Source organism: Phyllostomus discolor, chromosome 1 (assembly GCF_004126475.2).
Source record: "Phyllostomus discolor isolate MPI-MPIP mPhyDis1 chromosome 1, mPhyDis1.pri.v3, whole genome shotgun sequence".
NCBI classification, from domain to species: Eukaryota; Metazoa; Chordata; class Mammalia; order Chiroptera; family Phyllostomidae; genus Phyllostomus; species Phyllostomus discolor.
The window spans coordinates 57,083,089-57,110,822 of record NC_040903.2 but is presented as its reverse complement, the minus strand read 5'-3'; the positions used below and the strand labels follow the sequence as shown (position 1 = coordinate 57,110,822).

Here is a 27,734-nt window from a genome sequence, read left to right as displayed (position 1 = left end):
TAAATGAGACAAACTCCTTATTCTCAAATTGCTCACAGAGTGATGGAAAAGAAATGTAACCAATAAATACATGATTCTAGGAACATGAGTTAACTTTGCTGTTAAAATATGCAAAGGGTACAGAGGAGGCGTGGAGGAGGGAACCCTGCCTTGTTTGGGAAGGGAAAAATAACTAGATTTTTTTCTAACTGGTAAAACTTGAATTGATGGAAAGATGACTAAGTGGTTCTTCGGGGAGATAAAGATCATTCCAGTCCTTTTGTCTTCTTGTCTTTTCTTTCCAAATCTATTGAAATATAATTGACATACAACATTGTACAAATTTAAGGTGTACGGCATGATGACTTGATACATATTATATTGTGGAAGGATTACCATAGGGTCAGTTAACATCTCCATTATCTCAATAATTACAATTGTGTGTGATGAGAACATTTAAGAACTGCTCTCTTAGCAACTTTCAAGTATATAATAGAGCATTAACAGTCACAATGCTGTGTATTAGATCTTTAAAATGTTCATTTTTTAATTCAGCTTTATTGAGGTATATCTAACATATAAAATTGTAAGATATTTGAAGTATACATCATGATAACTTTATATGTGTATACATTGTGAAAGGACCCCCCATCTACTTATATATAACATATTTGTCACTTCACTTCATTTTCTATTTTTTCTCTACTAGGTGAGAACACTTAAGTTCTACTCTCTTAGCAACATTTAATTACATCCTCCAGCATTATCAACTACAGTCACCATGTTTTACATTTTCTATCTGACTATTCATGTTATAGCTGAAAGTCTGTATCCTTTTACCAACCTCTCCTGATTTTCCCCACCTCCTGCCCCTGGCAACCACTTTTCTATTCTCCCTTCCTATGAGTTTGATTTTTTCTTTTTTTAGATTCACATATAAGTGATACCATGCAGTATTTGTCTTTCTCTGTTTGGTTTATTTCACTTATCATAATTCCCTCAAGGTCCATCCATGTTGTCACAGATGACAGGGTTTCCTTCTTTCTTATGGCTAAATAAAATACTCTATTGTATACATATAACAATCATCCAATGATGGACATTTAGGTTATTTCCATATCTTATCTGTTGTGAATAACACTTCAGTAAACATGGGAGTGCAGATATCTCTTCAAGATAATGGTTTCATTTTCTTTGAATAAATACCCAGAAGAGGTATTACTAGATTATGTGATGGTTCTATTCTTAAATTTTTTAGTAATTTCCATACTGTTTTCCATAGTGGCTATAGAATTTATATTCCCACTAATAGCTCACAAGGTTTTCTTTTCCCCACATCTTCACCAATACTTATCTCTTGTCTGTTTAATAGTAGCCATTTTAACAGGTGTGAGGTGTTATCTGATTGTGGTTTTGATTTGGATTTCCCTGATGATTAATGAAGTTGAGCACCTTTTCGTGTACCTGTTGGCCATTTGCATGTCTTCTTTGAAAAAATTGTCCATTCAGATTTGGCCATTTTTTAATTAGGATGTTTGGGGATTTTTGCCAGTGAGTTTTTTTTATATTAACCCCTTATCATATATATGATTTGAAAGTATTTTCTCCCATTTGGCAGGTTGCCTTTTCATTGTGTTTATAGCTTCCTTTGCTGTGCAGAGGTGTGTTAGTCCACTATTTGATTTTTGCTTTTCCTGCCTGTGCTTTTAGTGTCAGATCCAAAAAATCATTGCCAAGGTTAATGTCAAAGAACGTACCACCTGTTTTCTTCTAGGAGTTTTATGGTTTCAAATCTTACATTCACATCTTTAATCCATTTTGAGTTGATTTTTGTGTACAGCACAACATGGTGTACACAGTTTGAGTATTTAGCATGTGGCTGTTCAGTTTCCCCAGCACTATTTTTGAAAAGACTACTTTATCCCCATTTTATATTCTTAGCTTCTTTGTCATAAATTTATTGACCATAAATTCATGTGTTTATTTCCAGGTTGTCTGTTATGTTCAATTGATCTATGTGTTTATTTTATATAAATGCCATACTGTTTTGATTACTATAGTTTTGTAAGATAGTTTGCTCATTTTTCTCTCATTAATTGTATTTTTATTATATTTAATATAAGCATTCTGAGGGGAGGGTATTAGCATAGCCATTCATAAAAATTATGGGGTTCTTGATTCCCTACCTAGTTCTCTGATCCCTGGCAGAATAATGGGGATTCTGTTATGCCTCCTGTATAAGCCTGAGGATACAACAGTTAGCTTCAGAAGTGGCCAGTAAAATTAGGAAAATAGAGTTCCAATAGCTTTCTCCAAGTTTGGCTCAAAGAAAGCCCTTCTTTTCAAATAGTTCCAAAAGACCAAAACTCTCCAATGGCTTCCCAGGGGCAAAATGAAAAGTTTTGGGGGAAAGTCCCCAAGTAGCATGTCAAGGTGTCGGGTTATGACTTTCTTTTTCAAGGTCAAATTGATCTTGAGAGTTTTGCCCCCACAAAAAAAGAAAGTTATAGAAAAGATCTTACCTTCAATTTAAAAGGAAATGGTGTTGGAAAGATATTTGTAAAGTAATGTGTGAAATTTTTTCCAACATATTAAATGATTATGAACTATAACAGGGACATTGCTTTTACTTTAATTTTTGTAAGGTATTTCCAGAGACCAATAGATTTAGAACTTATTAAAATTTAGCACATCAGCCTAGTGAACATACCCTGCTTACTAGTCTTAAATCTAGATACATGTTTCACACCATCTCCTCACTGCAGGTACTCTGGTTTGAAAAGAACACGTTTGAAATAATTAAATTTCTAAGATTTTGATACTACCCTCAAAAAGTGAAAATATACTATGGTATTTCTCACCCTAAGTTTAAACTAGTCTTACCATTGCTTCAGTAGCCATTACAGTTGTCACTAGAAATAACATTTTGGGATATGATTTGATAAGTTTTTATTTCGATGGGGTTTTTTTCCTCTTTTGCTTTTCTTCCAATATTATGTAGCATGTAGCTATTGCCAAAAGAGGTAATAAGCTCTAGTTTAGTATCATATATATTCAGATGCAATATGTTTTACACAGGGAAGCTTTTGTGAAAAAGCAGACAGAAAATGCAGCCTCTGCTAATGAAAGGGTCAGTCCAGCTCCAAATAATAAAGGGAGTACATCTGTAGTGAAGACTTCCACTTTCAAAGCTGAAGAGGAAGCCACTAATGCTGTTGAAAGTAAAAACAGAGGATATCAAACTCAGAAAAAATTGAATAATGTGTACGGGGAAGAGGCTAAGCAAGAATTGTATTTAGTGGGGGATTCTTGGGCAGAAGTAAACCCCAAACAGAAGTATATGAAAGACGTGGAAGAGAACAGTAAAATAAACAAAGATGAGAAGGAGGACCTTGTGATCCAGAATTACTATCAGAGCTATACAGAAGAAAGGAATTTTGAAGACTCAAAAGCAGCATATCTGGAAAGGAAGGTCATGTCAGAAAGGCCAAGATACCCAGGACTTTGGCTAGCTGAGAATGAAATTAAGCAACCTTCTTTCAAAAAAACTTTGCAACCAAATCTTAGCCCGAGGTCAGTTTATCAAAATGCAGACAGCAAGGAAAAAGAAAAGAATACATCTGTGGTCACCCAGAACACATCCGTGTACAGCCAACAGAGAAGCCACCTGAGGCATGAGATGGCCAAAGAGAGTCAAGTTGAGCCATCAGTGCATGCCCAGGATGAAGAAGATAAAGCAGCAGTGTTCATTCAGAGCAAATACCGGGGCTACAAGAGAAGGCAGCAGTTAAGGAAGGACAGGAGGTCTTCTTTTAAAAATCAAAAGACTGTTTCAACAACAGAAGTAGAAAGAAATACTCAAAATTTGTATTCCTATTCCACAAAACATGAGGAATCCTGTAATATCAAGATGAGGAACGATAAAGACTCAAAAGCAATTGCAGAAAAAGAAGCATGTGATTTGGCAATGTTTTCAAAACAGGTATGTAAGTAAACAAATTTATTTACTAGTACAAATCTCTCAGAACTACACAATAACTGAATTAAACCATAGCTCATTTATCTGTTTTTATGAGACCAACCCTTTTAATAAAATCTCTCAAGGGATGTGCTATCCAAATTGCCATAAATTTTGAAACAATTTGCTATGATAAAATAGTATAAAATATGATAAAAAATAATTTGTTGCAGGGAGACTAGTCATTGGTTTATACAGCTTAAAAATGCTGGCATGAGACAATGTCAGTTTCTATGTATCTGAGATCTTTCCTTATAGTTTTTTTTTTAAGTTTTCTAAATTTTTTAAAGTCTATGCTTTTTTGCCAGAGATCTTGAGACCACATTATCAGGCATGGAAATCAGATGTGTAGCCATACTGAGGCACACATGCAATGAAGCTGAAAGTCTTCATGTTACATCATGACAGTGAGGAACCAAAAAGAAAAGTCAGCAAGAAAAACTCCCTCTTGGAGAACATGTCATGCCATTTGTGGGCATGTCTCAGCAGTTTCTGGAAGGGAGCAATCAGTGTTAGGGCTTCTCACAGGTATACATAGAACTCTGAAAACTCAGTACTATGGAGAGACCACAGGGACTGGTTCTGTGAATGCCACTTCCAGCTCCTGCTCTCTCTAGGTGTTTGACCTTAAGAAAATCACTGTGTGTATGGGCACCTTTATTCTCTTTTGTAAAGTGAAGATTTTAACTAGATGACTTCTAAAATGTATATTATAAACTAATATGAACTACCAGGGCAGTCAACAGTGTATGAAATCATAGAAGAGGTATCATAATGGTTAGTTCAAAGAAGTATCAGCTAATACTGCCGAGTCCCTAAATTCTGCTTTTTTGTCTGATGGTGGCTGAGCCCATGAGAAAGCACAGTAAACTGCTCTTGGACAGCCCCTGAGTATTGCAGGTGAGGCCCAAACACCTCCTGATTTTAGCTGTTAGTAGGATATACCATTGATTTATTTAGCTAGCCCTTTCCTGCCCCATTTGTTTAAGCAGTCCTTTTTTCCCTTGGTGCATAATTTGTTCACTCTAAATACCAAGTTCAGAGTTAGAACCTTGGCATGACATGCAACTGAAATATTGAGGAGATGTAGAATGACCCAGTCATCTACCCAGAGTAGCTGATAAGGCCCTGGGGCAGGTTCATTGCTCCTGAGGGACAAAGATAAAGGCAGGAAAAACAGGATCTCCACATTCAACCTATAAGGACAGCCTTGTGAACAGAAAGACAGAGGCAGAGGGGCCAGGTGGAAGGAGAGGAGCCAGGAGAGAGGACTCCTGAAGTCAGGCAAAGGAAACCGGAAAGGAAGGAGGACAGTCAGTCAGCAGAGGAGCACCTCCAGCTAATAGCAGAAAGGCAAATTGCAAGAGAATGGTAGAGACAGAAGCCATCTCTTAGGAACCCCAGGAAGGAGCTGATCAAGATAGAATGCTTCATGTAGCATGCCATGATTGCCCATTGTAAATGGAAAATGTGATATAGGCACTTAACACAGGGAGTACCTGTTTGTCAGGTGAGGTCTTTATCAGTCCTTTATCAGGGTCAGGGTGTGTCCTGAAAAAGAAGTTCTTGAGCATCCCAGGGACTGCTGATCAGGAATTTGTTAGACACCAGTGTACCTGTGAGCTCTCTGATTCTTCTCCTTGATTTAATCTGATACCTGACCTTCTTTTTAGATATCAAAGTTATCTGAAGAATATTTCATTCTGCAGAAAAAACTGAATGAAATGATTTTGTCACAGCAACTGAAGCCTCTTTATCTGGGTGTCTATCCTCATAAGCCAATTAATAGACGAGTTTCTTCTCCGCAGTACTTCTCAGGTAAAAAATCAGTAGATAGAACTTACTGAAGGAAAGGCAATGCCAGATACTTCCCTCTATGTGCTTCTTAGTTTCCCACATTTATTCTATGGGAAGTCTGCAGTGACTGTTCAAACTGCCTTGGGAAGAACCTTCATTCCTCTCATTTTTTATAAGCAGATGTATACTTTTCATGAATGTTCCACATACTTTCTCTAGCTTTATTCTACTCCTCTTTCTTGTTTTTTTTCTTTTTCCCTTTGTATATACTTTAACTAGAATTTGGCATATGATACCAGAGGGAATACAAAGGGATGGAGCTGGGGGAACCAGGGCAGGGTATAGTTTTGATAAGAGGAAGCCAGCAAGTAAAATATATCAATTTCTTTTGTCAGTGTCTGCCACTTTGAGTAGAGTGTAGAAAGTGCCAGTCTCTGTTTAGATATACAAACTCAGATGCATTATTAAATTTTCTTCCATCAGCCTATATCACACTCTACCCACTTTCCACTAAACTGGCAGGGAATTCAGACTCAGTATTTTGGGGGCCACCTGCTCACCAAGGATGTGCAAAGGCCCTAGAACCTTACACACTCTAAGAACCTTAGAACCTGTGGTGACCAGTCATTTACCCACAGTTACTGTTGTGACACCAATCTCCTAGCTGGCCTTATGATCCCTTCAAGTCAGGAGGCTCTACTGCTCCCATATGCACAAGGGGCACCTGGAAACTGGTGAGCCTGGAGTTGCACCAGGGTCTACATAGGCTGCAGACAGCCATCCGCTCTGCAGCCTTATCATTCCCCTGGGGGGCAGCTGCTGACAGATCTGCTGACCTCTCCTTACAAGAATTTGTGTTTATTTTCCTTTGCTCATTCTCCCTTGCTTTCTCCAAAGCCCTCCATTCTCTCACCACCCACTCCGGGACACCTGGAAGCACCTCTGCAATGAGTTTGGCTCTTGCCAAAGACAGGAAGAGCTGCTAACCTCATGCAGCTTCTGCAAAAATCCCTTGGGCAGAAAAATACTAAAATGAGCCTGACTATTTGCCTAATATGGAAGGAAGGAAACTCTTAATGTTTCCATCAATTATCTTGACACATTATTGTCAAGAATTGTGATGCAACTTTAAAAATAAAAGATATATATAAAAGCTTGTCCACAGAGTGGATTTTAGCCCTTTCTACCCCTGCTTCTCTCAGGCACTGGCCCAGAATCTCTTCCGTTAAAGAAAAGCTTAACAAGTTAAGAGTCCAGAGACCCAATAGTTCAACTGCTACCCATGCCCAGATGGGAGCAGAGGGGGAGGCAGGGGCTCCAGCCTCCCTCTAGGCTGTGGATGTGGCAACCATGGTAAATGTGGGCAGTGAGGCGCTGGTCACATAGGGAAAACAAGGCCAGCCTGGTAGTGTGCCCTGTGTAAGCAGCTCAACCCAGTCCTCAGTGGGGAGGGGGGATGTGAAGGAAATTACTGATGTTTTGCTATAACGTGTATTTCTGAACATCTCAGGGACTTATGTGTATTTAATAAAAATTGTGTACAAGGTCTTGCAGAAGTAATGCCTGCTTGAGTGTGCAGGGTAGGGTAATAACATGGGTGTAATAAATTATAGTTTTAGTTTGGATATTTCACCTAAAATGCCATATGGTGTGCTTGAGTGTGATGTTGTTATGTTACAGAATTACATGCTTATGATTTTGTAATAAACAAGGAGCATTATTTGTGCCAGACCCTGTATATTGAAGACAACATGATGATTTGATTCAATACACACAGTGAAATGATTACTACAGTCAAGCTGATTAACATGTCTTCTCACAGTTACCCTTTTATGTGTGTGTGATGAAAGCATCTGAAACCTACTCTCTTAGCAAATTTCCAGTATTCAATACAGGAGATTAACTTCGTCATCAGGCTGTACGTTAGATCTCTAGATTTATTCATCCTATCTAACTGCAACCTGGTAGCCTTTGACCAACATGTCATTTCCTCTACCTGCTCACCCCTCATAACCATTATTCTGCTCTGCTTCTATGTATTTGATTTTTTAGATGCTGAATGTAAGTGAGATAATGCTGTTTTTTCTTTCTGTGTCTGGCTTATTTCACTTAGCATAATGTCTTCCATTTTCATCCATGTTGTCACAATGACAGGATTTCCTTCTTTCTCATGGCCGAACAATATTTCAGTCTTTATGCATTCATCTGTTGACAGACACAGGTTGTTTCCACATTTTGACTACTGTAAATAATGCTGCAATGAACACAGGTACCTCTCTAAAGTATTGATTTCCTTTCCTTTAAATATAGACCCACAAGAGGGATTGAAGGATCAGGTGGTTCTATTTTTAGTTTCTTGCAGAACCTCCACATTTTCCGTAATGGCTGCCTCAATTTACATTTCCACCAACAGTGTGCAACAGTTCCCTTTTGGCTACACCCTGCCAGCATTTTTCCTCATTTTTGAGAAAAAATTTTTGATAGTACATCCTAACAGATGTGAGGTGATTCATGGCCATTTTGATATCATTCCCCTAATGATTAGTGATATTGAGCATCTTTTCATGTAGCATTGGCCATTTATATGTTATCTTTGGGAAAATGTTGAGTCAGGTCAGTTGCCAATTTTTTAATCAAGTTGCTAGTTTTTTGGTTGTTTTGCTTTTTTTTTGCTATTGAATTGTATGAGTTCCTTATACATTTTAGATACTAGCCCTTTATCTGCTATATGGCTTACAAATATTTTCTCCCATTCTAAATGTTCCCTTTTTATTCTGTTGATGGTTTTCTTTAGTGTGCAGAAGCTCTTTAGTTTGATATAGTCCTACTTGTTGATTTTTGCTTTTGTTGCCTGAGCTTTTGAGTCATATCCAAAAAATCATTGCCAAGGCATTCAATGTCAAGGAGTTTTTCCCCATGTTTCCTTCTAGGATGTGTATGGTTTCAGGCCTTATGTTTAATCCATTAGTTTGCATTCTTCTTCAATGTGCCAATTTTTAAATGAACCTAAAAGGAATATCAGAACAAGTTTTTAGCTTACCTGGAAAGAATTGTAATTCAGTTACTTTTTTTTTAACTCTTTAGGTTAGAGAAAGAACTCTTTGTTCCATGTACATGTAGAAAGGTCACATAATGTACTACACTTTTCTGAGGTTAAATTGGCAAACACCTGAATTGTTCCATGTCCCTGAGAGTAGCAGAGGAGGTGCCTGAGTGAGGGCCTGAAGTAGCCTGAAGACACAGAGAGATCTGGCTGGACCTGACAATCCAGAACTAAGCTAAGGAGTAAGGAAAAACATTGGGAGATGTAAAGATGCCATTGACAAGACTAGTTACTCTCAACAGATGCTGATGGAAAGCCAAGAGTAGCTTCAGAATGGGCAGCTGATCTCTATTAATGCCATGAAGCTGCAAAAGTCCCCCACCCACTTCCAACTTAGATGTGGAATAAAAGAGGAGTGAAAAAAATAGGAAGGTTAGACACCTAGAATTTACTGAGAAGACGCTAAGAAAATTGACAGTCACTGTGTTAACTAGGATTCATTAAAAATAATGTAATGCTAGAAAATATAAATGAGCACAAAGAGGTGGGAATTGAGTCTAGTTTTAGAAAAATCAAATTATATCTGAATTGTGAAATTTTAGCCCTGCCCTAGACGACCTCATTTTTGAAAGATCATTCTGATTGCATTGTATTGAATATAAATGAATATAATTTTATGGCTTTTAAAGAAACATGGAAGGCCAGCAAGAGATGATGGTGGTTTGGACAAAGTGATAGCTGAGAATGTGAATAGTTTCAAGTAACTGTTAGTGTAGATGACCTGCCAGGTAGGCAGGTGGACATGCTGAAGGCATGAGTAAATGAAATCATTCAGAAAGTCCATGTACAGTGAAAAGAAGAGAACCCAGTGCAAGAATTTGGACATATACAGGTCAGGTAGAGAGGAACCAGCAAAGAAGAGCAACAGGAGAGGTGGGGAGAATGTGGGGAGCCTAGTACCTCAGAAGCCATGAGGACAGGCTTTTAAGATCTACAGAATGATGCTGACAGAGCAATAAGAAGAGAACTATGAAATATACATTGACTTTCTATGTATTAACAATTACTAAATTCCCCAGAGATTTTTAAATATTAGAATAGTTACAAATTGAAAGGGGGGATGGATGCAAATATTATTGTGCTGTTTCTATGGAGATTCACTCCTGATATTTACTAGGCTTTGCCATTGAATATAGTCTATATTCATATATTTTCATGATCTCTGCAACTGTTTCTTAAAATTTCTTGAATATTTTATAAAAGTTTATGGTAAAATATTGTTGAAATAATTCAAGCTAAGGTCATAAATTGAGTCAGATATTGCTTAGTCAATATTTAACCCCTGAAATGGTTCCAGATCCATTATTGTATCTTTGAGTGTGCTTGTTTTATCTCACCACTGGCCAGCTACATCCTACATTTTTAGACTCTGCTTTCCTTTATAGGGCAGTCTAGGTTTGCCAGTCTCCTAACCACATTTAAACCAAGAATTCCCACCACCCACTTCCTATTCCTCTGTACCTAATGATTTTCCTAGCTATCTTTATACACCTATAAATGTTGCACACATCACACAGGCATTCGGGTGCACACTTCTTGAAGGGAGTAGGTTATCAGTACCACAGCCTGCATGTCCTTATCCTCAAAGTGAATTCATGTAGATTAGTTTAGTCATCTTCAAAAAGACTTTCAACTCTCTGTAAGCAGGATCATGTCATATACTATGTATTCACTTTTTGTAACCCTAACACATTTATTCATCATGCAGTAGACATTCAATAAGTGCTTATTAATTGGCTAGAAAACTGATTAATTTCCTTCAAGATTTATAGTGGAGCAAAGTATAGCACCTAGTGGAGTGAAGATAAGAAAGTTTGGTTTTTATTCAAACAAAAATTGTAACATTGCATTCTTTAAATATTCATTTATTTGCATATGCTGCCTGCTTTAAAACTCCTTCTGGTAAAAAAGATAAGTTCTTATAGTATATAGAAGTCCTGTGTCCTTAGATCATGAGAATTGCTAAACACTGAATTTGGAACCTTGAAGTACAAGCGGCTGCCCTCACCTGGAGCACCTGCAGTACTGTCCTTCAGGGCAAACCCTACCTCCCCATGAAAATTTTCACCTGGAAAGCCAAAATCAAGCTTATTTATAAATAACTCTATAATTTAAAAAAGCCAAGGAGACACCTGAAATAGTAATTACCTTATGCTTCTCAAAAACTCTACAGATGTCTTCAAATAATTGCTGCTCCCAACTCTGCTGTAAGAACTGAATAAGCCTTAGCTAGCTTGTGTAAAGTGGCCCATTAAAGCTGCTTACCTACTTTAAAGAAGGCCCTAGAAAACATGGAAAATAAGTGAGGATAGTTAAATTTTGCAAATTTAAACAAGCTGTGGCCTTATTTCATAAAGTTTCTCTTTCTGTGAGACATGTTTAAAAGTGCAAAAGTGACAAGAGTAAAATAATATGCAAATTATGAAATTTAAAAATAAAATAATTGAAGTACATGAACAACTTATATCTTTGTTTTGATAATAATTGTTATAATTGAAACTGATAGGAGCTAACTGCACCTGCATTTTCTTTTTTTAATTAAATTTATTGGGGTGACATTATTTAATAGAGGCACCTACATTTTTGTTGAAAGAATACATGAATGGGCTATATTTTACTAGAGCATGGTCATTTGATTATAGGTCCTAGTAACTGCTGTTGTATTTATAAGTAAACAATGACATTGCATTATTTCTACATGAATGGTGTGCAGAGTTTGGGGGATGTTTTCTTCTTAATTATGGTACACCTGGCAATTTGTGTTGACAATTGTGAAGAGAAGAAAAAGATTAATTGTAAGACAAATAAACCCTGGTAACACAAAAACATGTTCTCCTTCTCTCCTTTTACAAAGAAACTATAACTATCCAACAAGCTGCAATTTTTAAATAGGTTGCAAAGTTAACAAATAAGGATGCAATTATAATTCTATGCTTCATTTACATAATATCATCAGTAAATTCAACACTAAATCAAAGTAGTCCTTTGCCAGGCACACATACAGTAGTTATAATGAAAATGCTTTTATGTTGCTTTCAGAGTAAATGTCAGGGGAAAAATAGCAATTTTCCATTTATTTCTAAATATTTATGACATTTAGATTCATGCAATAACTCTAGTATTTTCCATTATTGTGGTGCAGCTTTGATTCAATTTATTTTTTAGGTATGCCTATCATTTTACCATTGTAATGCTAGCACCTACAAATGTGTTTTGCAAACTAAGAAGATATTTCCACATGTATCAACAAACATACATACATTTATGTGAAGCCCAGGCAGCTCAATTAATGTCAGGCTATATGTTTTATATGAATATAATTTCTTTCATTAAGAGTAAAAAGTAAAAAGATTACAGAAGTTATATTGTTTCCCACTCAACATACCTCTTCTTATCTTCTTAAGTTATTTGCTATTCTTCCTCTTTTATAAGAGGTAATACTAATTCCCCAAAACTCTTAAAAACAACAACCTTTATTATCCAAAAAGAAATTATTTTATTTACAACCATACAATTTAGTGAGAATCATTTATCTCTAGTATTTTAATTATACTAAATAATAATTATTTAAAGCATCTTGCCATACATAAGTTTACACTAGAAGTATGCATTTCTGGGGAGTGCACTGAGTTCATTCAGGCAAAATACTTGACCTAGCAACCTTAGATAGAAAGAGCTAAATTTTTTGCATTCAAATTATTTCTCCTCATTCCATACTGTTTACCTACTTTGAACTACAAAGGATGTGGAGCTAACATGGAAACAGAAAAGTCATAAACAATATACTCCCCCCATCTTCCCATTAATTTTTTATTATAATGCACAAAAAGACCAATAATATCATCAGCACTGGGAACTGAGATTTTTCTTTATATGTTTTGAAATTATACTACTTACATGAGATCAATTCAAAGAGAAATTACATAGTCTATTTAATAAAATGACATAAACAACAGGTAAATTCACATGTAATACATTTATAATTTCATAGTACATAAAGGAAATGCCTTCTTTTAAGTTCTAGTATGTTTTTATAAATTGTTCTTATAACTAGACATATTGGGCTAGTCCTCAAACTCCCGAGGATCGTAATTGAACTAGATTACATTTTCTGATTTTGATGCAATTGAGATAAATGTGAAAGGCAAATCTGCATATTAAAAATCAATGGGATGGTCTGAAGTGAAGGAATTCAAATTACAGTTATAAATTATTTCAAAATAATAAAAATGAAAATAGCCACATTAAAAACTTTCAGTGACATGGAGCCATATCAGTATTCATAGGAAAATTTAAATCATTAACTGTTTCATTAATTAACTGAAAGTAATTTTAAAAGTTTGTAATTTAAGAAATTTTTTTAAAAGGAGAACAAATATCATTCAACCCCAGGGAAACCAGAAAAAAGAAATAATTATAAAAAGACAGAAATGCACTGGGAGAACCAAGATGGCAGCAAGTTACACTCACCTCCCAGGACCAAACTGGAATTACAACTAAATTATAGAACAATCATCCTGAATTTAGTTAGTTAACTGAAAACTAGCTAAGAGAAGTCTTATAACCAAGGATTTACAGACGCCACATTGAGACTGGTAAGAAGGATGGCGAAATGAAAAGGGCTGGCCTTGCTCCCACAGGTGGTAGATGAGATTCTATAGGGATATCTCAGCTGTGGGGTGGGGGGGTCTCCCTGAGAGGCATGAGGTCTCAATCCCAAGGCAGGCTCACCAACCCAGACCACCAGAGTAGGGAAGAGGCACCAACATAACATCAGGCTATGAAAATCAGCAGGGATTCTGTCCATCCGGGAGAGAGGAGAGTTCACTAAAGACACAGGTGCCTTATTAAATGCCCAGCGCACAAAATTTCATTAGCAGCTACTCACCCTGGGGTTTGGTGGAGGGAGAGCAGACTAGGCTAGAGTCATGTGAGGAGAGTCTGGGGTTTTTAGCTTTAGGAAGAGAGCTGATGGTACAGCCCAGGGTCAGTCACAGGAATCATTTGACATTGGCCTGCACCAGAATCCCAGAACCAACATATGCAGTGGACAGCTTCAGACATCAGAGCAGAATCCAATGTTTCACAAGTGTCATATCCAAAGGGAGATCTTGGCAGGCACCAGACCCTGCTAAGGTGAATTCTGCATCATGTAGTCAGCACATGCACGTCAGCTTGCCCAGGTTGGGGCTAAACTTCACTGTCAGCCAGCCTGAGAGTCAATCCCAGGCATAAATGGGCCAATAGCAGTGAAGACTCAAGTACATCAGGAAAGCCCACATAATCTACACAAGAAACATTCCCGGAACACCTAGCACAGGTGATCAAGAATACTACACCACCAGAGCCCACAGGACACCTATTGCATACGGCCAACCTACCAAAATTGGGAGTCATACCACAACTACCTGATACCTAGAAACAAACACAAAGAGGCAGCCAAAATGGGGAGACAAAGAAACATTCCCCCAATGAAAAAACTAGTGAAATCTCCAGAAAAAGCTAAATGAAATGGAAGCAAGCAATCCATCAGATACAGAGTTTAAAACAGTGGTTATAAGGATGCTCAAGGAACTTAGTAAGAAGTACAACAGCAGGAAAAATGACATGGAAGCCATAAAAAAAAAACAGTCAGAAACAAAGAATACAGCATCTGAAGTGAAGAACACCATGGAAGGAAGAAACAGTAGGCTGGATGAAGCAGATTGAATAACTGATTTGGAAGACAAGCTAGAAAGAAAACACCTAATCGTAGCAGCAAAAAGAAAAAGAATTTTAAAAATGAGGATAGATTAAGGAACCTTTGGAACAATATGAAATGTAATAATATCCACATCATGGAGGTGCAATAAGAAGAAGCAAGAAACCAAAAGATTGACAACCTGTTTAAAGAAATAATGACCAAAAGCTTCCTAACCTGGTGAAAGAATAAGACACACAAATCCAGGAAGTGCAGAGAGTCCCAAACAAGATGAACCCAAAGAGGCCCATGCCAGGACACATCATAATTAAAATGCCAAAGGTTAAAGACAAAAAGAGAATTTTAAAAGCTCCCGTAAGACTTACAGCTGATTTTTAACAGAAATATTTTAAGCCATAAGGGAATGGCATGAAATATGCAAAGTGATGAAGGCAAGGACCTACAATCCAGACTACTTTTCCCAGCAAGGATATCATTTAAAATTAAAGAATAAATAAAGAGTTTCCCAGACAAGAAAGAGCTAAAGGAGTTTGTTACTGCCAAACCAGTATTACAAGAAATGTTAAAGGGCCTTCTTTAAGAAGGAGAAGGAGGAAGAGCAGAAGGAAAAGGAAGTGTAGGGGGAGGAGAAGGAGGAAAACAGGAAAGTAGTTGAAAGAATAAAATGGCAATAAACATGTACCTATCAATAATCACTTAAAAATTAAATGGCTTCAATGCTCCAATCAAAAGACATAGGATAGATGAATGGGTAAGAAAACAAGACCCATGCGTATATTGTCTACCAGAGACCCACCTCAGAATGAAAGAAATTAAAGACATGGAAAAAGATACTTCATACCAATGGAAAGGGGGAGGCTAGAATGGCAATATTTATATCTGATATAAACAAAGGATATAGTACAAGACAAAGAAGGACACTACATAATGATAAAGGGAGCAATGTTCCAAAACAGTGGCCTAAAATGACACACCGGATCAGATGGATTTAACTGATTTCTTCAGAGAATTTCATCCCAAAGCAGCAGCATACACATTCTTTTCAAGTGCATATGGAACATTTTCTAGGATAGACTACATGTTAGGACACAAAACAATAAAGTCTCAATAAATTTAAGAACATTGAAATCACATCAAGCATTTTCTGACCAATAATGTGTGAAACTAGAACTCAATCATGAGAAAAAAACTGAAAGACACACAAAGATGTGGAGGCTAAAATCATCTTACTAAATGATGAATGGATTAGCAATGAGATCAAAGAAGAAATCAAAAACTGCTTTAAGCTCTGGCTGGTGTGGCTCAGTTGGATGGAGCATTGCTCTATACCCAAAGGGTCAAAGGTTAAATTCCCAGTCAGAGCACATGCTTAAGTTGTGGGTTCAGTCCTCACTCAGGGCACATGCAATAAGCAACCATTCCATGTTTCTCTCTCACATCAATGTTTCTCTCCCTTTCTCTTTACCTCCCTTCCCCTCTCTCTACAAATCAATAAATATGTCCTAAAGTGAAGATTTTTTTAAAGAGAAAGAGAAGATGCCTTAAAAGAAATGAAAATAAGAACACAAAATCTGTAGGACACAGGAAAAGCAGACCTAAGAGAGAAACTCATAGTACTACAAGCCTATTTCAAGGAACAAGAAAAATCTCAACTAAACAATCTTTACATTTAAAGGAACTGGAAAAATAACAACAAACAAAGCCCAAAGTGAGTATAAGAAAGGAAATAATAAAAATTAAAAAGGAGATAAACAAAACAGAATCTAAAAAAATACAAAAGATCAATGAAACCAAAAGCTGGTTCTTTGAAAAAATAAACAAAATTGACAAACCTTTAACCAGACTCATCAAAAAAAAGGGGGGGAACTCAGATAAATAAAATCAGAAATGAAAGAGGAAAAGTAACAACTGATACAAAAGAAATACAAAAAATTGTAAGAAAATATTACAAATAACTATATGCCAACAAACTGGACAGCCTGGACAAAATGGATGAATTCTTAGAAACATACAATCTTCCAAAACTGAACCAGGAAGACTCAGATTCTGAATAGATGGTTTGCAACTAGTGGAAGTGAAGTAGTAATCAAAAAATTCCCAACAAACAAAAAGTCCTGGACAAGATGGCTTCACATATAAGTTTTACCAAACATTCAAAAAAGAACTAACACCTATTCTTCTCAAGCTATTCCAAAAAAATTCAAGAGGAGAGAAGGCTCCAAGCTCATTTTATGAGGCCAACATTATCCTAATTCCAAAACCAGATAAAAACACTACGTGTCCTGGCTGGTGTGGTTCAGTAGATTGAGTGCCAGACTGCAAATCAAAGGGTTCTGGTTTGATTCCCAGTCTAGGGCACAAGCCTGGGTTGTAGGCCAGATCCCCAGTAGAGGGTGCATGAGAGGCAACTACACATTGAATTTTCTCTCCCTCTCTTTCTCCTTCCCTTCCCCTCTCTAAAAGTAAATACATAAATAAAAAATTTAAAGATGCTACAGAGAAAGAAAATTATAGACCAATATTCCTGATCAGCATAGATTCTAAAATCCTCAATATTAACAAAGAGGATCTAGCAATACATTAAAAAGATAATACACCATGATCAAGTGGGACTTATTTCAGGGATGCAAAGTTGGTACGTATCCACAAATCAAAAAGCATGATACACCACACAAACAAAATGAAAGATAAAAGCCACATGATCATATAATAGATGCTAAAAAAAGCATTTGATAAAATCCAGCTCCCATTTATGATAAAAATCCTAAGCAAAGTGGGAATAGAGTGAACATACCTCAACATAATAAAAGCCATATATGGCAAACCCACAGGCAACATCATATTCAATCAGTAAAAGCTACAAGCATTTCCCTTAAGATTGGGAACCTGACAGGGATGTTTGCTTTTACCACTTTTATTCAACGTAGTATTGGAAGTCCTACCCATAGCAATCAGACAAGAAGAAGAAATAAAAGGCATCCAAATTGGAAAGGAAGAAGTAAAACTGTTCTTATTTGCAGATGACATGAAACTGTATAGAGAATGCTGAAGATGCCACCAAAGAACTACTAGAAGTGATACATGAATTTACTAAAGTAACAGGATACAATACAAATACCCAGAAATCAGTTGCATTTTATACACCAATAATGAACTGTCAGAAAGGGAAACTAAGAAAACAATCCCATTCACAATTTCTTCAAAAAGAATAAAATACCTAGGAATAAATTTAACCAAGGAGGTAAAAGTCCTGTACTCAGAAAACTGCAGAACACTGAGTAATTCAGGAAGATACAAATAAGTGGAAGCATATACCATGTTCATAGTTGGGAAGAATTAAGATCATTAAAATGTCAATAGTACCAAGGCAGTATACAGATTCAATGCAATTCCTATCAATATACTAATGGTGTATTTCACGGAACTAGAACAAATATTCCAAAATTTTATATAGGACTACAAACGACCCCAAATAGTTACAGCAATCTTGAGAAAGAACAACAGAGTTGGAGGAATCGTGCTACCTGATACCAAACTATAAAGCCATAGTAATCAAAACAGCATGGTACTGGCATAAAGACAGACATATAGATCAATGGAATTGAATAAAGAGCCCAGAAATAAAGCTATGCCTTCCTAGTCAATTAATATTTGACAAAGGGGGCAAAAACATACAGTGGGGTACAGATAGTTGATTCAATAAATGGCATTGGGAAAACTGGACAGATACAGGCAAAAAATTAAACTATACCACCTTCTTCTACCACATATGAGTATAAACTCAAAATTGATTAAAGAACTAAACATTAGACTCAGAACCATAAAAATGCTAGGAGAAAATATAGGCAGCAAAATCGTGTAGCAATTTTTTTCTGATACATCTCCTTGGACAAAGGAAATTTTTTAAAAATTGGAATACATCAAACTAAAAAGTTTTTGCACAGCAAAGGAAACCATCAACAAAATTAAAATACAATCCACTGAATGGGAGAATATATTCGATAGTGATACATCAGATGAGGGGTTAATATCCAAAATTTATGAAGAACTCAACACCAAAAAAGCAAACAATCCAATTAAAAATTTGACAAAAGATCTGAATAGACACTTCTCCAAAGAGTACATACAGAGGGCCAATAGACATATGAAAATATGCTCAACTCCACCAGTCATTAGAGAAGTGCAAATTAAAACCACAGTGTAATATTACTTCACAACTGTCAGATGATTATAATTAATAAATCAACAAACAGAAAGTGTTGGCAAGGATGTGGAGAAAAAGGAGCTGTCATGCACTGTTGGCGGGAATGCAGACTGGCACAGCCACTGTGGAAAACAATATGGAATTCCCTCAAAAAATGAAAAATGGAGCTGCCTATGACCCAGTGATCCCACTTATGGGAACATTTTTGAAGAAACCTAAAACACTAATTCAAAGGAATATGTGCATTTCACTATGTTCATTGCAGCATTATTTACAATAGTCAAAATTTGTAAGTCACCCAAGTGCCCATCAAATGAGTGGATTAAAAAAAATGTGGTACATCACACAATGGAATACTACTCAGGCATAAAAAGAAGGAAATCTTACCTTTTGCAACAGCATAGATGGATTTGGAGAGCATTATGCTAAGTGAAATATGTCAGTCAGAGAAAGACAAATACAGGATTTCACTTCTTTGTGGAGTCTTGAACAAAGTAAGCTAACAAACAAAATAGAAACATTATCATAGATACAGAGAACTAACTTACAGCTGTCAGAGGGGAGGGGTGTCAGGAGGCTGGGTGAAGTAGGTGAAGGGATTAAGGAAAAAACAAAACTCATTGTCACAGACAACAGTATGGTGATTACCAGAGGGAAAGGGGGTGTGGGAGCAGGTAAAATAAAGGGAGGATAAATGGTGTTGGAAGGAGACCTGACTTGGGTGAGTCACAATACAATACAACACACAATACAATATACAGATGATGTACTATAAAATTGCACGCTTGAAACTTATAATTTTATTAACCAATGTCACCCCAATAAATTCAATAAAATGTTGTAAAAGAAATACACCAAAGATCTAAATGAAGCTAAGATATTTTTTAATAAAACAACAAAATAAACAAATTTATGACTAATTAATAAAAAAAGAAGCTCCCAGCCCTGGAATCGAATCCCAGGTTCGATTTCCAGTCAGGGCACATTCTTAGGTTGAAGCTTAGGTCCCCATTTGGGATGTACAAGAGGCAACTGATTGATGTTTCTCTCTCACACATCGATGTTTCTCTCCCTCCCTTCTCTCTCTCCCTTCTCCTCTCTCTAAAATCAATAAGCATGTTCTCAAGTGAGAGGATTAAAAAAGAAGAAGTCCCCTCAAAATTAGGAAAAAACAAGATTATAACAACTATAATTGATAATACCAAAATTTTGGCATGCTATAAATGTAATCAACTTTACCAAGACAATTTGGGCCTGACATGTTTTTAAGAATAAACTAGTCAATGTGACATTATGCCTGTCAAAGAATTACCTTCAAAAGAAGGTTCCAAGGACTCTATGTTTTAGGCAATTGCATTCAAAGTTTATGAAACAAATAATTCCAATACTATATAATATGAGAAAAAATATAGAAGGTTACATATTTTATGACAGTCATGTATCCTCAAACCAGAGCATGACAAATAACTTTTTAGAAAGAAAGACAGGTAGGGAGGAAGGAGAAAAAAGAAGAGAGAGAGGGGAGGGATGGAAGGGAGGAAGAAAGCAAGAAGGAAACCTAGGAATCGATCTCAGAAATTTAGAGGTTGAACTCATAAGTACAGTACTAGGTAATTGAATGCAATATTACATTAAAAGACTGTCCATGTAACACATTAATGTAACACAATATCAAAAAGTCAAAGGAAAAATATCACCTTGATAAATGCTGAAACACTTTTCAATAAAACCCAACTACCATTCCCCATGAGAAGCAGAGCTCTTACTAAATTAGAAATAGAAGGAGATTCGTTAGCAAAATGAAGAATGTTATTTTGTGAACAAGTGGTCTGCGTCATAATTAGCCGTGAAACACTGGGAGCAGTTCCACTGAGAAATCAAGATTCAGATGATGATGCTACCAGTAATACTTTTTTTATATTTGAAGGAAATTTCTAGCTGACACAATAACACAGAAAGTAGAGGTTTCTAAAAATCGTAACAGTTGAAAAGGAGAAAATAAAATTGTAAGGGTATTGTATACAACATGAGTTTTGACCTTAACAATGCAAAGAATTAGTCAAAATAATAATAGGTACTAGCTATAGAACTCAGCAGTTATATGTAGGTATACAGATACTCTTTCATATAAAAATGTATAATAGAGAAAGAGCTCAATGGAAATAACAGCAAAAAATTAATGTTTTGAAATAAAGCTAGCCAGAAAACCATAAAGAGACCAAAAAAGAGGTGGATAATGGAATGGCATTACATTGTGTGTCTGGACTGGAACATACTATAAACATGACCATTCTAAAATTAATTTCTAAGTTTAAAAATACCACATTCAATCTCCATGAGATTGTTTTAGAAATTGAAAAAATCTCCCTAAAGATTTTTGTAGATTTTCAGAAAAAATGTAATAGTTATAAATAAGGACTCTTCTTATTAGACAGTAAAATAAATAATATAAAGCTATAATAATCAAAACCATGTGCCTCTATTATAAAAATCAACCACAGATTACTGGAACAGGATAGCCTCAAAATTAACCCTAGTATTTCTGAAAACCTGTCACTAAAAGATACACAGGAAAACAATAAAAAATGGATAGATAATGCTTAAAAATTTTTCTTGTTTGGAGAGAAGAAATAAGATGGTTTTACCTTATACTAACTACACAAATATTTCAAAGATATAGTAATGACTTAAGTGTAAAAAGTAATCCACATGATATGAGCTGAGTGTTGCACTATTTCTACTGCAAAAAGGACAAAGCATAAGAAGCACTAAAAAAATTATAAGCCCTGCCTGGGTAGCTCAGTTGCTTAGAGCATACCCAGTATGCCAAGGTTTGGCCATCCTCAGTCAGGGCACATGCAGGAAGCAACCTACAAATGCTGGAATGGGCGGAACAACAAATCAAACTCTCTCTCCCTCTCCCCCCCACCCCCTGCACCCCACCGCCTTCCTCTCTTTTTAAAATCAATTTTTAAAATTTTTTTCAAAAGAATTACAAAGAAAAATTGTGATAGATTTGGATTGCATAGACAATCAAACCTCCTAGAGATTAGAAAGCATCATTAAAAGTTAAAGGGCTAAAGACTAACTGCATAAAACAGTTAAAACAAATGGATCGCTTCTCAGCCTTTTTGCTAAGATCAAGTGTAAAACAAATGGGAATAGGGTTAACATATGTAATGTAGAAAGAGCTCTTACAAGTCATTAGAGAAAACATTCCCCCAACAGAAAAAAACCGGCTCAAGAATGGATTTGTCTATAAAAGAATAAATGCAAGTGGCAAATAAGCATATATATCTTTAACCTAGAAATAAAAAATGCAGTTAAAACAAGTTACTATTTTTACTTATCAAAATGACAAGGAAGAAAAAAAAATAACAGTGAGAAGAATATGCTAATTTAATTATTCTCAAACAGTAATGAAGAAACTGTAAAGAGTCAACATTTCAAAGTGATTTGATGATATGTAAAAAAAATGGAAATAGTTTATATCATTGACCCAGTAAACCACTTCTGATAGCATAGCCTAAGGAAATAATCAGAGCTGAAAAGTAAAAATGTATGTGCATGGCAAAAATATAAAGTTAGACACTAAGGAAATGATTAATAAGTAATGACACATTCATATGTGGAATATTAACAGCCCTTAAATTCATTTTTCAAAGAATAACCTTGGCAAACTGCTAGCTAATCCAACTGTAGGATAAAATATTGCACAATTGGAGTTGGAATGCTGCAAATAAATCAGCTTAATCTTCCCTCGCGTGAGGTGGTTCATTAACAAGAGCATCTGTGTAGAGAGCTCTAGAAAAGCCCAGTGACTGCTGAATAAGAACAAGGTACTCACTCGGCAACAGAGCGGACACTCTCCATCCCTCGCTGACTTGGGCCCTCAGAGTGCATGTCTGTGTAAAATTAATAATATGAATAATGTTCTGCAGCCTGGTCCAGAGCTCACACAGCCATGTGTGATAAGACTAGAAGGCCATCTCCGGGTATGTCATCTTTGCTGCCAGGCTGTCTTGAGCCACTGAAAGCTTGGCTGGCATCTCCTCTACCCATACTTGTGACTAGACACACTCTGATATGGAAAAATGGCTTTTTAAAAATACTGGTGTATTTTATTTTACCTTGAGAGGAACCACCTATTTTTATGTTGTAGGGCATGAGCAGAGGGCAAGAAAAAATTCGTACACGTCACTTGTTTAAAATCAGGTTATGTTCTGATACCCTATGTCTTTACAAATCCAATCTGAGAAAATAACTATGAAATAGTCAATAAATGATTTTCTAAAATTTGGCTCTTTGGGAAAAATTAACATAGGTTTTTACCTCAGGCTACCTACCCAACCATTTTCCAGGTAAATTAAGATCAGTATGATCTTGAAAAATAACCAAGGGGTTATTAGGGAGCCTTAAATGCCACTCTTGAGCCTCCTCCTTCTTCAGGTAAGGAAGTGTGTATTCTGTTGTTTGACTGTACCCACAGTCCCATGGCGTGGATCAGCATGACAGCTCACTATCCCCAACAAAAAGGACACTGTCGAGACACCACCAACATCACTGTGTGCATTCTCATGTGCTTCTACTAGGGCACTCTCCTTTGATAACTGTGCACATGAATGTAAAATAGCTGGAATTAACAGTAATCTACCCCCAGGAACAGGAAAAGAACTAACTAGCTGAAGAGGACTGTAATCCATGACCTCAGATCAGTGGCAATGACAGAAGGTGTGTAGTGATCATATCCAAGAGACAAACGATAGTCCAGAGGCCTCACCGAATAAACCCAGCTGCTTTATTCTCCCCTGTTGCTCCTGTGATGTAAGCAGAAGAGACATGAGGCACAGGTGGGGAGAAGCACCTTACCTAAATCTGAGAGTGTAATTGTAAAAATAAATGCTTTGTCTTCAACATTCTGTATATTAGCGCAACCTACCTAAATCAGACAGTGAAAAAAAGCTCAAAGCCCATGACCTGTAGGGTAAGTACAGGTGTAAGCTGGTTCTGGGGCATTAGTGTTCAGGTGGTAGAAAAAAGCAGAAGGAATCGCTTGAGCAGTTCTGAATGGGATGGGGGCTGATAGCTGCCTGCTGAGAAGGTCAGAGGAAGCCAGGGATTCAGACCCACTGAACAGTAAGGCAAACCCAAGTGTTAAGGACACATGAAGCAGAAGAACCTACCCTTATAACTCCTCACCTCAGGTAGACTTGAAAGAATACAGACCACAGAGCAGAATAAAGCCAGTGGTTAAATCTGGAGCAACCATGAGAAATGAAAATGCCTCCAGGAGCTCAGAGCGCAAGGCAGACAGGAGTGATGCAGAACTGAATGACCCACACAAGCTCAGAATCTGTATCCAGCTCTCTCAAGAGTGGTTGACCTTGTGAAAGGACAGAGCGGGAGAAGGCAGAAACAGCAGCTTCTGAAAGGCAGGTTGCAACCTTGACTCAGGTGAGTCCTGCCTTGTACCTGCAGCAATGAATATTCCTCTCTTCTAAGATTTCCTGCAGGTCACTGTATTGCTTAAAGTTCACAGGCTGTCTGGAGTAAATGGAAATTTACAAAAACTGAAAAACTGATTTCTTAAAGAAGAAATTACAATAGCATGAGTGCTTTACTCTTCTCATATCTGATTTAGGCATGTGATACATATGCAAATTCTACTCTGCATGTATACTTAAGTAAAATAGTGTTATTATTAAAATGAAAGGAATAATGAAATTTAATTTTCTAAAGCTAATATTGACAATGAGTTTTAAATCTACTTTCTTTTCGGTGCAGAATGTCAAGACTCATTATTTTTAAAATTTTCATTTCTGGTGAACTAAGACACTTAATGAAATCATTACCAGAGTTACAATATAAATGAATATTTCACCCTCTGACTATTTAATATAGCAATAACCTTTACTATCTAATATTTATCATGCACATCACACAAAATAGTCACAAACCTAATTTTGCTACTGCCAGTATGGATATGCTGCTGATCGTTTGTGATTACAAATGTTTGTGTCGCCTTTGTAATTAAGGGGTTAGAATGATGTTAGCAGACAGTGTTTGTACTCCCCCAAAGGAACAAAAATTTAGAGGACAAAAATAAACTTGTGCCTTTCTGAAACATTTGTATGCAGACAAGCTCATGGGAAGTTTTTTCTTCAAAAATACAAAATAGTCTGGGTAAATTTAATCTGAACAGTCAGATGCTGTTGAATATATTTATCAATAATTTTCCCTTGCTGACTGCCCACTTTGTATGGCAGCATCTTAAATGAGACACCCTTTACAAGTATTCAACCTTCAGATTGTCCTCGTAAAGGAGAAATGTCAATAAATTAACACAAATGCAGATGCTTCAATATACAAAAATTAAACAGAAATTCTGAAAATTCAATACACTCTGACATTTTTATGCCTATAATATTCACATAAGGCATGTAAATTTATAACTTTACATAAAAGTGACCGTACCATATATTCCAGGATTCTTTTTATACAGTATCTTTTCATTTTCTGTTTTTGTCCTATTTCCTTCTTACCCACCCCTCTATTGTCCAATGTACATTACTCTCCCTTAAGAGAGCTCTTATTATAAAATATGAATTCTTTAATATTTTTTGCAAATATGCATGCATGTGCTTATACACACATATAGATATATAGAGATTTATGCCATTCTTTTATATAAATAGGATTATAATATAAACACTTACATATCTTGCTTTTCTTTCTCAGCATTTTAGCAGAAATCCCTGCACATCAATTGGAATTACTATGTGTATTCTTTTCACTGGCTATATAATATTCCATGGGTAGATCACAATACTTTACATAACCATTTTTCTATTGCCAGATATCCACTTTTTAAAATTTTTACCACTGTGGAAAATGCTACATTAAACTTCTTTGAAAATGTCCTTGTATCCTAGGATTTTAATTTTATGGGAAAAGTTTCCAACATTGGAGTTACTGAATTGAAAGGTATTTTTGGTTTTTGTGAATTGCTTTATTAATAGACCCTAAATATTGACATTTCCTTCCACAGTTTATGAGGATACAGTTTTTCTGACATCCTGTCCAGTAGTATTATCCTTCTTTTTAATTTCCGCTAATGTGTCTGAAGTTAAATGATATTTCATTGTTATTTTAATTTATATTTTTTGTCCACTAGAAAGATCAGGTGACTTCTGTGCTTATTGGCCTTTTGGATTTGCTCGTCTTGACTTTCTTGTTCATATCTTTTGCCCATTTTTCTGTTGGTCTGTGCTTTTCTCATCATTTGCTTACACTCTTGTATATTAGAAATATCAACACTTTATTTGGCATTTTGTGCTATAAATATGATTTTTCAAATCTATTGTGTATCTTTTGATTTCATTGTCCTACTATTTTAATAAGCAGATGTGTCTACCTCTTTATGACTCCTGAATTTTGGTTAAGACATTTGTGCCTTGGCTGGGTGGCTCAGTTGGTTGGATAATCGTCCTTTACATCAAAAGGTCACAGATCCGATTCCTGCTGAGGGTACATACCTAGGGTGCAGGTTCCATCCCCCATCAAAGCATGGATGGATGGATGGATGGATGGATGGGAGGCAAATGATTGATGTTTTTCTCTCACATCAATGTCTATCTTTCTCTCTCTTAAATCAATAAACATACCCCTGAGTGAAGATTTATTTGAAAAGACATTTGTGCCACTAGATTGTTCATGAAGTCTCTGGGTTCTCTTTCTAGAGTTTTGTTGGCTTTTTATTTACCTTTTTCTTTAAAGCATCAGGAATTTATTTTTATACCTGGTGACAGTAGAGATCCAGCTAACAAAAGTGTATTGAGTGCCTACTATTCATTTAGCACTGTGTCTCTAAGCTGAGACAGAATCAGTCAAACTTGTCTGCAAACACCTAGCATATGCAGACCACCAGTGACAGGGCAGGAGGGCACCAGAACCTGAGTCGTGACCGGCACTGTCCAAAATATTAAGTCTCATTATTTAGAAAAACAAATCACCAGTAAAAAAAATAATAAGCTTTTATGTGTTTTACTAGGGCTGTCATAATAATGTTCCAGACTGGGTGGCTTAAACAACAAAAGTTTATCTACTCACAGTCTGGAGGCTAGAAGTTCAAGATCAAGGCATTGGCCAGGTTGGTTTCCTCTGAGACCTCCCATCTTGGCTTGTAGATGGCAATCTTCTCCCTCAGTCTTCACCTCAGGTTCCCTCTGTGTGTGTCTCTGTTCTAATCTCCTTCTCTTTAAAGGACTCCAGTCATACTGGGTCAGGGCCCACTCATATGATTTCACTTTAAAGACCTTTTCTCTAAATGTGGTCATAGTCTTTGGTGCTGGAGCTTAGGATTTCAACATATGAATGTTGAGGAAACATAATCCAGCCCCTAACTTGTTTCAAATGATTTGTGCAGCCTATAAGTACCATTGGTGTACACATGAGAGGGAAATCACTGGAGAGTCAGTGAAAGCTTCAGGGAAGAGATGGGACTGGAGACAGACACTGAAGGATGCTTAAGATGTCAGTGAGGCAGTGGAAAGTCCCACTGTGAAAAGATGAGAATAAAGCAAGTTATAGCTATAACCATGGTATGCCAGGGTTCCTATGAGGTAACTAGGCTGATCGGGGGAGATAGTTAATTTGGGGGAAAGTAGAAGATGAAAGTTGAAACTGCTGATTGTAAGTAATCTAGATTTAGATGTGTAGGCTTAATAAAGGAGGAAAAAGAAGCTTCACAAATTTTTTTTGAAAAATGAAATTTCTTGCAAATGAAAACCAGATTTTCCTTCCTGAAATACCACTTCAGTATTGACAGAAGTTGATGGTTGCCTACTTATAGGAAATGAAGAGGATAGAAAAGACAAGGTGACATCAGTATTTTGAACCTGGGGGACAGAAATAATGGTGCCAGTGAGGCTGT

The 27,734-nt window shown here is 36.4% G+C and overlaps 1 protein-coding gene across 1 annotated transcript in view; it reads left to right on the top strand.

The window, feature by feature from the left end:
* The window catches only part of MYO3A (myosin IIIA), a 204,354-nt gene that overhangs the window by 160,657 nt on the left and 15,963 nt on the right, over window positions 1-27,734 (top strand). The window contains exons 28-29 of the mRNA XM_028507652.2: window positions 3,058-3,961; window positions 5,671-5,815. Of these exons, the coding sequence (XP_028363453.1) occupies window positions 3,058-3,961; window positions 5,671-5,815 (1,049 nt within the window). The remainder of the gene's footprint in view (window positions 1-3,057; window positions 3,962-5,670; window positions 5,816-27,734) is intronic.